At 39.4% G+C, this 12350-nt stretch overlaps 1 protein-coding gene across 8 annotated transcripts in view; it reads right to left on the bottom strand.

The window, feature by feature from the left end:
• Positions 1-12350, bottom strand: part of MYO9B (myosin IXB) — a 93253-nt gene that overhangs the window by 63867 nt on the left and 17036 nt on the right. For all 8 annotated transcript variants that reach the window (XM_081943000.1, XM_081943005.1, XM_081942998.1 and 5 more), the window contains exons 3-12: positions 12157-12251; positions 11898-11960; positions 10080-10179; positions 7290-7390; positions 6899-7028; positions 5531-5620; positions 4463-4579; positions 4147-4281; positions 1620-1741; positions 230-371 (exon numbers count right to left, since the gene is read on the bottom strand). In XM_081943000.1, coding sequence (XP_081799126.1) covers positions 230-371; positions 1620-1741; positions 4147-4281; positions 4463-4579; positions 5531-5620; positions 6899-7028; positions 7290-7390; positions 10080-10179; positions 11898-11960; positions 12157-12251 — 1095 coding nt within the window. The remainder of the gene's footprint in view (positions 1-229; positions 372-1619; positions 1742-4146; positions 4282-4462; positions 4580-5530; positions 5621-6898; positions 7029-7289; positions 7391-10079; positions 10180-11897; positions 11961-12156; positions 12252-12350) is intronic.

The raw sequence follows: 12350 nt of genomic DNA, 5'->3' as shown, positions 1-12350 counted from the left end.
GACTCATGACTGGATTGCTTACAGATGTAAATTATGTACGAATGATGAAGAAAAATGATCATTTTTGTTGAAACTCTTGTAAAACGTCCATTCCAAACTGACAAGATCAGTTTTTTTTTAAAAGGATGGGTTTTGGCCTGCTTCAACTAGGAAGGATCTTGACTTTTTTTTTTCTTTGCTGATTAAGCAATTCCTTGACATTTTGCATCTGGAATCACATTCCGATTACCTTTATCTGATATTTCACTTTGCCAGCAAAGTGTTGAATGATGAAAGCAGGTTCCAATACAGGAGTTCCAATGAAGAACTTGCTGTCCTCGTGCTGCTGTTTGAACTTTGCAAGAAGCGTCTCGCTAGTGGCATGTGGAAAACTGCAAGCAGCAAAAGAGGAAGCCACAGGCAGAAGAAATTATCCTTATCAGTAGAGCTTAAACCTGGCAAACTGGGGAGGGGATGATATCAGAAGTTCCCAAATGTAGAAAGGAATTCTGCAGGTAAGAAGGTTGGCTGCATTCCATTCACATTTACTGATATTCTTTTGTAAGCAGTTTTAATTACACCATTATTGCTACGTCTTTAAAAGTATCCATCATTTCTCCTAAGAATTTTTATAAACTGAGAGGACTTAGTTAAAAATAATAATTAAACTTTTTCCTGGTTTCTGCTTTCTTCCCAGACTAAAAATTTAGAAATTCTACATCCTGGCAATTCGTAACCTCTTGGAAGTAAGATTCTAAATTCTACGAAATTCGTGCACGTTTCTTTAACTGTCATGTCATGGTAGCTTTGCATTTTTAATTGGTAAGTATCATTGTAGAATAAAGGCTATCCCTTCATTCTTTAATTGCTCCTGGTTGCATAATTTCACCCTCTACTATTAATGGGAAGGGAACTTTGTGCCTTTCCAAGCAGACAGTGTTCAGACTCCTATCTGTCTAATTTCACAAGTCATACATTTTTAAAGTTCAATAGCAAATCCTGAGCCCTAGCTATGTCCATTATTCATCTTTACCAGACGTTATAGTGCAAAATAACCCCAGTAAATAAATCCAGTATCATTAATCATAGAATCATCACTTTGGAAAATCCTCTAGTCCCACTTACAAGTCTCTCCTTTCATTCACATGCTTCAATAAATATTTAACTTATATTTCTGCCCCTGATACTTTATGACTCTTCTTCCCAGGACTGCTCTGTTCCAAATGATCTAATATTTAGTTTTGGGGGAATATATGCCTAAATGTGCTTTGCTTCCTGTTACTTTCATATCCCCTTTATTTTATATATAAGGCTAACTAAGCTGCAAATTTGTGGACAGAGGCTGTGCTTTCTCCAATCTTCCCTCCCTCCCAACTTCACTTTTCAGAGTATAAGACGCACCAAGGCTTTAAAGAGGCAAATTAAAAAAAAAAGTTTTTGCACTCTGCAAACCTCCCAAAAACAGTCCGTTTTTCATGAAAACAGGCCCGTTTTTCTTCAAAAAAAGGGCACCAATAGCCCTTAGGAGGCTTGTAGAGTATTCCTGGGGGGGCAGGGGGGGATATTTAGGGAATATCATTATACTTTGTTTTCATATTTATTGTAGATTTTCTCCTAGTCCCACAGCTAGCTCTACTTACTTGCTTTCTTCATCTAGTAGGTAGAACAGACCGGTTGGTTTCTTGCCAATTAAATGGATGCAGGCCACATTGTCTGTATAGTCGATGTTGTGCCATGAAATCCCCTCACTCTGATACTCCTCCTATAATAAGTAAGTGCTGGAAGTCAGGCATCAACTGCTTTTCTTTCTCTCTCATACTATTACCTCTTTACCTCTCATAATATTAGAACTTAGGAATCATCTGACTGGCAATTGAGGACAGAAAAACAAATGAACTCTTTGTGTACCACATGGTTTAGGGAATATCATAAGGTGACAACCATCTGTTTAAGTGGCTTTCTTGGAGGAGAAAGAAGTATTTTACTGGCTACTGTGGACGAACAAAATCTCTAGGGCTGTCATTTTATTCTGGTTCTGAGTTTCTCAGAATTATCTGCTCATTATTTTTAAAAAAACAGAATGTGAATTAAATGGACCAGAGAGCTCTTACAATTTTAAAGCAAGAACATCTCCCCTTCCAAATCAAGATCTTGGCTAATAAAGAAAGGTACATGTCAGCAATTACAAATATAACAATGGCTTTCTTGTAAATGACCATTTTGAGAAACAATTAAGACAACCCATGAATCCCTGGATCATGGTTTCAGAGGTATTTCATTACCAGATTATTCAGTGTCTTCAACAATAGCAGAGCTTCTAATGTACTTAAGGTACATTAGAGGACTGGAAAAGAGCTGATGTGGTTCCCATCTTCAAAAAAAAGAAAAAAACAGACCCAGGAAACTACAGACCTATCAGCCTGACCTCAGTACAAGGAAAGATTCTGGAAAAGATAATCAAGCAACGAATCAGCGAACACCTAGAAGCAAACAAAGTAATAGCCAAAAGCCAACATGGGTTTGTCAAAAACAAATCATGGCAGACTAATCTTATTGCATTCTTTGACAAAGTGACAAAATTAGTGGACCAGAGGAATGCCGTCGATATAATTTACTTGGACTTCAGTAAGGCATTTGATAAGGTAGACCATAACCTACTACTAGATAAAGTAGAAGAATGTGGGTTGGACAGCATCACTACCAGATGGATTCGTAACTAGCTGACCAACCGCACTCAACATGTAGTCCTCAATGGAACTGCATCTACATGGAGGAAGGTATGCAGTGGAGTACCCCAAGGCTCTGTTTTGGGCCCAGTACTCTTCAACATCTTCATCAATGATTTGGATGAGGGAATAAATGGGGAACTCATCAAATTTGCAGATGACACCAACTGGCAGGAATAGCCAACACTCCAGAAGATAGGCTTAAGATACAGAAGGATCTTGACAAACTTGAACATTGGGCACTATCTAACAAAATGAAATTCAATGGTGAAAAGAGTAAGGTTCTACATTTAGGCAACAAAAACGAAATACACAGGTACAGTATAGGTGGTACCTTGCTCAACAGTAGTAATTGTGAAAGGGATCTTGGAGTCCTAGTGGACAACCATTTAAATATGAGCCAGCCGTGTGCAGCAGCTGCCAAAAAAGCCACACAGTTCTAGGCTGCATCAACAGAGGGATAGAATCAAGATCACGTGAAGTGTTAATACCACTGTATAATGCTTTGGTAAGGCCACACTTGGAATACGGCATTCAGTTTTGGTCACTACGATGTAGAAAAGATGTGGAGACTCTAGAAAGAGTGCAGAGAAGAGCAACAAAGAGGATTAGGGGACTGGAGACTAAAACATATGAAGAACGGTTGCAGGAACTGGGTATGTTTAGCTTAAGAGAAAGAAGGACTAGGGGAGACATGATAGCAGTGTTCCTATATCTCAGGGGTTGCCACAAAGAAGAGGGAGTCAAACTATTCTCCAAGGCACCTGAGGACAGGACAAGAAGCAATGGGTGGAAACTAATCAAGAAGAGAAGCAACATAGAACTGAGGAGAAATTTCCTGACAGTGAGAACAATTAATCAGTGGAACAGAAGTTGCCTCCAGAAGTTGTGAACGCCCCAACACTGGAAGTCTTTAAGAAGATGTTGGATAGCCATTTGTCTGAAACGGTATAGGGTTTCCTGCCTAGGCAAGGGGTTGGACTAGAAGATCTCCAAGGTCCCTTCCAACTCTGCTATTGTATTGTATTGTATTGTATTTGAACGTACTTGAAAAATTCTTGAAAAGCTCTATAGAGAGATGTATCTGCCTTGAAAGCAGCCCATGTTGCACATTCAAACATTAGCAACTGATTATAAAAATGTTTTAGAATGTTTTGTATTGTGCCATAAAATGTTTTACGATAACATACAACATACAGACTGCAATAAATTTTTATGTTAAAAGTTTAATGTTGGAAAGTAATTTATAAACACCATACTTAATAGAAAAAAAATAAAATATAGAGATTTGCAAATTGAAATCTGTCAGCAAGATCCCAAATCAATATTGCTGTCATTCAACCTGTTTTTACACATATTATTACCTTGCTATAAAGTTAAAAAACACCATTTTAATCTGCAAAATAAAGAGCACAATCCCTTCTTTTCTTCCATTGCTTACCTGTTCAAGCTTGAAAATATGTTGATTGAAGTAATACTGCAACTGCTCATTTGCATAGTTTATGCAGAACTGTTCAAAACTGTTTGTTTTGAAGTCTTCAAAACCAAAGATATCGAGTACCCCAATGGACAAGCACTATGCATGGGAAGGGATGGGAACAGAATCAGGAGAATGGCATGACTATAGCGATGTGCCGAATATACTGTAAGTGGTCCCTTCTCAAAATCAGACCCTCCCTATCTGTTTAAAAAAATAGCCAGGTGACAGGCAGTTCCACAACTCAGAAGCAAGAATCATCTGTTTCCTGGAAGCATACCGTAACAGACTCTTCCATATCCTTCTTGTTGAGAAGTGCATGGTTAATTCGCAGAACTATCCAGTCAAAGAGGGCACTGTACAAAGACTTCGCCATAGAATCACGAGCTGTGATGGCCTGCAAATTAAAAACACCAAGAAAGCTCCATTGTAACTTTGTTTTTCCTCATTTATTTATTTGTTGGTTTGTTCAATTTCTATAGCCACCCGTCTCAGTCAATGACTCTGGGAGGCTTACAATCCAAAACAATACATTAGTTAAAAATATTAAAAACATTTTAAAACAATAAAAAAAACAATAGCCAGGAAATGAGGCCCTGGACATATTCGTCACCCTAGGCTTGGGAATAAGCCAGGTTTTTAGGGCTTTATGAAACTCTAGCACATTGGGGTCCATTCTGATCTCCGAGGGAAGGATGTTAAATAGAGAAGGGGCCACTGTGCAAAAAACTTGTCTTCTGATCCTCGCCAGCCAACATTCTTTGGCGGATGGGATCTGCAGCATGCCCATTCCGCTTGATCTAGTTGGACGGGTACAGCTTCTTCAAAAAAAAGTGATCCTTCAGGTAACCCATATTGTTCTTGAGCCTTTCTGAGGGACATGAAAAAATCACTAAACTTTGCTAGCGTTTTTATTCATTGGTTTCCAAGGAATCATCACCATACTTACATAATTTATATTTTCCATTTTATGCCCCCTGATTCCAATTAAGCATCTCATAATTGCAAAAAACATACTATCTTTTAGATATCAGCAGGAAAAAATATGAGACTGTAGAGGGTAGATGATGGGGAAACCAATTACTCTTTTTAAAAAAAATGCTACTTAAGCAATATCCTCTGGCGATAGGAAATTTTTATTTTGACACTGCAATATAGTTTTCTTTTGGTGTTACTGAATTTTAATTAGCTTTATTGTTTCGTGACTATACACTCTCAGAATTGTTACAAGATATCCTATAAATATTACATATGAAAAAATAAAGTTGCCCTTACAATTTGAGCCATCTGTAATTTTATTTTATTGTTAAAAAATCTTACTAACCCCAATCTACCATTAGGAACTCACCTCATTGAGGCTATATGGAAGGATCAGTTTATCATTCACTGTCACCGTTTTTCTTTTTGTCAACACTTCCACTAAGGTTTCACGTTTCACCTGGGAGAAGAGCTGAAATTAACAACCTGACATGGAAATACAGGATGAAAATGACCTGTAATTATCTGTAATTTTGATAATCAAAATTCCTGTAGGGTGTAACTTATCCAGTTCCTATAAAGTTGCTGCAGAAAATGGAGAATCCTCCTGGTTGGTTTTAATCTTAAGCTTTGAAGTAAGATAGTGTAAATGACAAAATATAAAGTCTCCCTTTTAAAAGGGAGATTTGATAATGCAACAGATTTTGCATTACAAAACATCTCACTTGTAATGGTGTAACATCTCACTTATAATTTTCCATTAGCACACCATCATTAGCATGCAAATATAGACTTTTTTATTGTTTTCCATTCATTTCCTAATAGCCTTGGTTCACATGCTTGGTCTGCCATATACCCTGAAATAGGACTGGGTTGGATCATGACTACTTAAAAGTCAACCTTTTCTTATATATCAATGTTCAAATTGCATTCAATGCTGCTTCAAATGCATTCACAGATCAAGATTTCATGTATCTATTATTGGATCAGGGTCCAATAATAGCAACAATTTCATTAAATTAAAAAAGTTATTATAAATGTTCACTCCAAGAAGTACTGTTTATGTTTAGCACTTCTGACTTTTTCTGAAGGCAGGGAAGTTAACAGTGCATATTTTTTCTTCCCTACTCAAATATTTATTTAGCGTAAATGTTTGCTTGATTTTTAAGTTTTAAAATGTAAGTAGTTTCAAGTTTATCAATACAGAATATATATATATATATATATATATATATATATATATATATATATATATATATATATATATATATATATATATATATATATATATATATATATATATATATATATATATATATATATATATATATATATATATATATATATATAAACCTATTCAGTATACAGTGGTATCTTGACACTCATTAATTGGTTCCAGGAGACACGATGAATACTAAAAACTATGAGTATCAAACAATTTTTTTCCATAAGGAATAATGTCGTGAGTCACAAGGCAGCCAACACTGAGAAATTGTAGCTTGTGCGTTGAGTAACAAACAATGAGTACTGGGACAAAATTTTGACATCAAACAAACATTGAGTACCAAATTCGATGAGTTTCAAAGCAGTTGAGTACTAAGGTACCACTGTATTCTTATATGCATTTTTTCAATGCTATTTAACAGGGGTAAAGTGAATGATCTTTTTTTGTGCCCAATGATCAGGGGTGTCTTCTCTGCTCAAGACAATAATTATAATGTAGAAAGATGTGAGGTACCTTCAGAAGCTGTGAGAGAATGTCTAGCACTTCAGGAGGTCCCACTTCCAGCCCCTCATCTCGACCTGCTGCCTTTTTCTTGTAAGTAACATTTCCCAGGTAGAGAATAGCAGAAAGCACTGAAAAAATTCTGTGAAAGTGAAAAGCAGGCTAGTGTATTTTTCAGATGAAGAATATGTTTACTGAGTGTCATATACATTTGTCCATTAGAGTGTGATAAGAATGTACATTTATTTAGGCATGAGTTAATACCTATTAGTGTTTAACATATTTTTCTGCCTTTTGATTAGTTTCACTTAGCACATTAATGGAAAATGGCATCATATAATATATGGTATATCCTTATGTGCATGTCTGAAAACTGAAAGGAGATAGCTGAATTATAGCTTACTGTTTTTTTGTTGCTGGAAGAAAACCAACCATTTCCATGGCTTGCTTTAACCGTTCAAAATCATGCTGGAGGTCTTCTCCATCTTCAATTTTCAAGTTATGCTGTGAAAAAATCCAAACTTGCAAGTATAAGTAGGAATATCTACTACCAATAAAATTTACCACAATTGTCCTATGGCAATTCCTTTTAGCTGCAACTGTAGAAGAGGGGAAGGTACTAATAAAGAAACAGATTTTCAGTTGTTAGAAGAGGACCAAATAAAAGTACCATTAAGAGAAGATATAGCGTACGTCATGAAAAAGCAGAGCATAATGTCAAATATAATAGAACAGAATTGAATTCCTGCTGCTTTCGCCCCGGTTTGAATCCCCTGGTGGAATCATGATTGTTTTAGTCCCTAAACTAAATTTAAATGGAATAGAATAATCAGTTTCCTATCAATGTTACTGTCAGGTCTGCAGCCATATTTACTTTGGGGTCTTTGGCTGCTACAATTTCTATTATTCTGCTATGCATTTTCTATTGCGGGAAAATAGGAGGGGATATTGTAAGGTGTCACAGACTACCATGTTTCCCTGAAAATATAACATGTCCTGAAAATAAGGCCATGCCACATTTTTTGGGTGGACAAAAATGTAAGCCTTCCCCTGAAAATAAGCCTCCTGGACAACCCCCCCCCCTCCGGCCAGTCAGAGCACCACTCACCGACCTAGAGATATCCCGAAGGTGCCAACGAGGTGGAGGGCAAAGGCTCGCGTTGCTTGGTGCCTTCGGGATATCGCTAGGTCGGTGAGAAGCACTGTGCCCAGCTGGAGAGGGGGGTTGCCGGGTGGCTGCTCTCTTGCGAGCGGGCTCCTGAAGAGCCAGGCACAGCCTCAGGGTCGAACAGCTGTTTTGCACTGTTGCAGCAGCACTACACAGCAGCCCTGAGGTGACCATGCTCACGAGCAGCCGCCCAGCAACCCCACCTTTCCAGCCGGGCACCGTGCCATTCAGTAACCTACGGGTATTGCCAGGCCGCGTGAGCGCATGTTTACCGCCCTCCGGCTCCCGTGGCTTGGCGCCCTTCGGAATGCCCCTAGGTCAATGAATGGGGCTCTGTATGGCTGGAGAGGGGGGTTGCGCAAGCGGCTTTTCTGCTCCCCGCTCGCGCGACTCCCAGGCTCATGATGTCCTTGCCTAACTCTCCCTACAGAGCCAGAGCAACTCGCTGCTGCCCGCCGCTAGTGCATGGCTTTTTCTGTGGCTTCCAAAGCACGAAGGTAGGATGCCGAGTCTTCCGGCAGTTGCTGCTCTGGGAATACACTCTATGGTTGTACGCTCTGGGAGTACGCTCTGCCAGCAGCCAGCCCACAACCATAGAGTGTACTGCCAGAGCAGCAACTGCTGGAAGACTCGGCATCCTACTTCCATGCTTTGGAAGCCGCAGAAAAAGCAGCAGTGGTGGCAGCAGCGAGATGCCCTGGCTCTGCAGGGACAGTTAGGCAAGGACGTCGTGAGCCTGGTAGTCGCGCAAGCGGGGAGCGGATAAGCCGCTTGCGCAACCCCCCTCTCCAGCCATGCAGAGCCCCATTCACTGACCTAGGAGCATTCCGAAGGCGCCAAGCTGTGGGAGCCGGAGAGTGGAGAACAGGCACTCACGTGGCTTGGCAATACCCCTAGGTCAGTGAATAGTGCTGTGCCCGGCTGGAAAGGAGGGTTGTTGGATGGCTGCTCGTGAGCATGGTCACCTCATGGCAACTATGTAGTGCTGCTGCAGCAGTGCAACACAGCCGTTCGACCCTGAGGCTGTGCCTGGCTCTTTGGGAGCCCGCTTGCAAGAGAGCAGCCGCCCAGCAACCCCAAAACAATAGGCCCTCCCCTGATAATAAGGGCCAAGCCATATTTTGTGGGTCAAAAGAAAATAAAACCCTGTCTTATTTTCGGGGAAACACGGTATGTAGCCACAACAAAATTCTTTCTAGAAAGCCAAGGTCATCCTTTGTCATTGCACCTCTACACCTGACCGGAATTGGATGGGTGGAACTGCCAGCATGGCAGTGGGGGATTGGACCATGTGATGGACTTGTGGGTGTGGGGGCAAGATCTTTAACTTTCAAGTAGGTGGGGAAAACCGAGAAGCTTTCAGATTTGGGTTTTCCTAGATGTGCCAACATGGCTCTCTTAATAAATTGGAACGTTGAGCAATAATTTGCCTTGGACTCTGATTTACTTTTGGATGCTATTTGGAACCCTGATAGTTACTGGGAGAACTAAGAATCTGCCCATTCTAAAACCTTTTTCAAGAGCAAAACAGTACCATATGTCAGATGGTGAGAGAGAGACCTAGCACAACTGTTCTTCCCTTACAAACCATTCAATACAGCATAAGGCCTCCGCCCCCACCCTTAAATCAGAGATAGGTTAATCTCGTTCCACATTTTGTTTCACAAAGTTAGAAATCTCAAAAATATTGCTTTGCTTTTCTGCGTAAATAAATAAAATTAATTTCATAAAGAGCATATTATTCCGCTTATTAAGAAATAATTTCCTAACATGTGACTAAAAGAAAACCATACAGGTTTTTTTAAAGCCTTAAAATAGTTAAGGGATATTCAACTGGCTGACAGAGAACTGTAACATTTTACATGCAACAAGACATACAACTCCTGATTTAAATAAGATCTTTGCAATTTTTCTCGGAGGAACAAAGGAGGTCTGTTTGGGGTTCCCTTCACTTCCTGAGAGTGAAAAACATAGCAAAGCCTTGTGCTTGTCAGCCAAAGTCAGGACAAAAAAGCCTTTGTATACCTGATTGAGGTAGAAGTAGTCTTTAGGCTGCTTGAGGTGGAATTCTTTGCGCTCTTCTTCGCTGGCACCAAGCAGCAAATAATAAAATACATGGTAGTTCCTACAGAAACAAACACACCAGCCTTCCATTAGCAGTACTTTGGTCTGACTCCCAATCGCATTATTCTTACCTGGGCATCTTCAGTAAAATCACTAAGATGACCTAAAATTAATACCAGAAACATCTGGGATCTATAAGGATCCTTTAAAACAGGGGTGTCAACCTTAAGGCCCGGGGGCCACATCCTGCCCGGGCGTGCTTAGATCCGGCCCACAGGGCCACCCTGGAAAGAGTGAAGGACTGGCCTGTGGTTCCTCTGCCAGAGAAAACAGACTCCTGAGCTTCGTTTTTGGCTGGGCCGGCCTCCTGCAACCCTCTGCCAGCGAAAACGGAGCTCGGGAATCCATTCTTCCTGGCAGAGCATTCAGGCCACCACAGGCACCCCAACATGAGTGACGTCAAGTTGCCCCCCCCCCAAGGTCAGACACAAGCCTGATGCGGCCCTCAATGAAATCGAGTTTGACACCCCTACTTTAAAAGAAACAATTTAATCCAATATTAATATCAGCTTTTGAGAATCTGTTTTTTGTACAGAGATAAGGGCCTTTTAGTTGATGGCATCAATAGCATGGAACTCCTTCCAAGTGGGGTGGTACCTTTTCTTCCAATTCATTCTTACTCTGAAATGCTTTAATCTATAAACTCTTTTCAATTGTTGAAGTATTTAATGTGCTCTTTAGTAACATATCCATCAAGGGCAATACCTTCAGGCATCTTTCTTGATAAAGCCATACCCCATTCCTCAGCTGACATTTATTTACCCAAAAGTATATAGACCCCCTTTGTGAAATTATTTTTAATCAAAATAAAACTAAATAGAATCATGGCATGCTGTAAACTGACATGGTTTGTTAGCGTTCTAAGTAGAAGTGAATGCAATCCAGTGCATTGTTTTGAACATGTACTCATCTGTTCAGAAAAAGCAAAGGTAAGCCACACTTAGAATGTTCTTTGGAATTGGAAGAAATAATAAGCAACCACCTTTCTAATTTGTGCTCATTAAATGGGAATTGTGTAACTCAGCATGCTTGGAATATTATGTGAATAGGTAAGTTTGCCTTCAGCAAACATTTTATGATTGTAGCTGTAACATGTTTTCTAAATCCACTGGTGATAGAGCTTCTGGGCTAAAAGATTGTATTTTAATTATTTGGTACCCTGATGTTTTGCCAACAACTCTGGCTGACGTCTTCGGAGATAGAATTCCAAAGGAGCTGTTTTGGATAGTTTCTCTTTAAAACACGCTACTGTTTATTATTTTTCAGGTAAGACTCCTGAAGATTCTAAATGGAGTTATTTAATTAAGGGGTATTTTGTTTTATTTTGTTGGGACATGGAAACCAAACTTTCTTGTTAAAGTTATTGAAATGTTTATAAAACTCAATAGCTTCTCTATGGAGTCATGCAGGATGATTTGGCATGTTTGCTTTGAAACAACAGTGTGTTTCAAAGAAAGACCAATTAAAAAATGAGAATTATTTCAAATCCGATGAACCAAATTCACCTGGATGAATAGCCAGGTCAAACCTGGTTTTCCAAAATTCTGATGACATGTCATTTGAGCGTTAATACAGTTGTAAACGAAAGCAATTAACCTCTTTCTGCTTTCTTGTTTGGTACATAACACTTTTTTTTAAAGTACAAAATGAATGTCACTGATTATGCTGCCTGGATGAAGCAAAAATGAAGTCTCTGTTACATAGTCCATAACCCCTTACCTTTCATTTTTTTCCTGAGACACCAAACGAGATTTTTCAAGGAGATATTTTTCAACCACAGCCCTGGGAGCCAAGAAAAAAACAAAACAGTGCAAAAGCAGACATTATGCATTTATAAAAATCTCTTTCAAGACAGAACACAGCATAGTGCTGAGATAATTGCTTATGAATGTAGGGACTAGTTTTTCTTTTGAATTCTATTGTCCATTACCAGAATTACAACTTGATGGAACAGTGAGAGCATGTGTGCAGCACTTACCCTCGGACAATGCCATTCTCCAAGTAGTTGACCTGGATGAATTTTCCAAAACGACTTGAGTTGTTATTGTGGGCTGTCTTTGCATTCCCAAAGGCCTGAAATGAAGCAAAATGACTTTATTTCCAATGATTATGATACAGTACTGTGTGTTCTGGCTGACAACTTTCCAATGTTTTAAGGCTGCTATGTCTGTA

The sequence above is a fragment of the Natrix helvetica genome (assembly GCF_964273705.1).
Source record: "Natrix helvetica genome assembly, chromosome: 1".
NCBI lineage: Eukaryota > Metazoa > Chordata > Lepidosauria > Squamata > Natricidae > Natrix > Natrix helvetica.
Note: the sequence above shows the minus strand (reverse complement) of the source record. Positions and strands in the feature narration are given on the sequence as shown.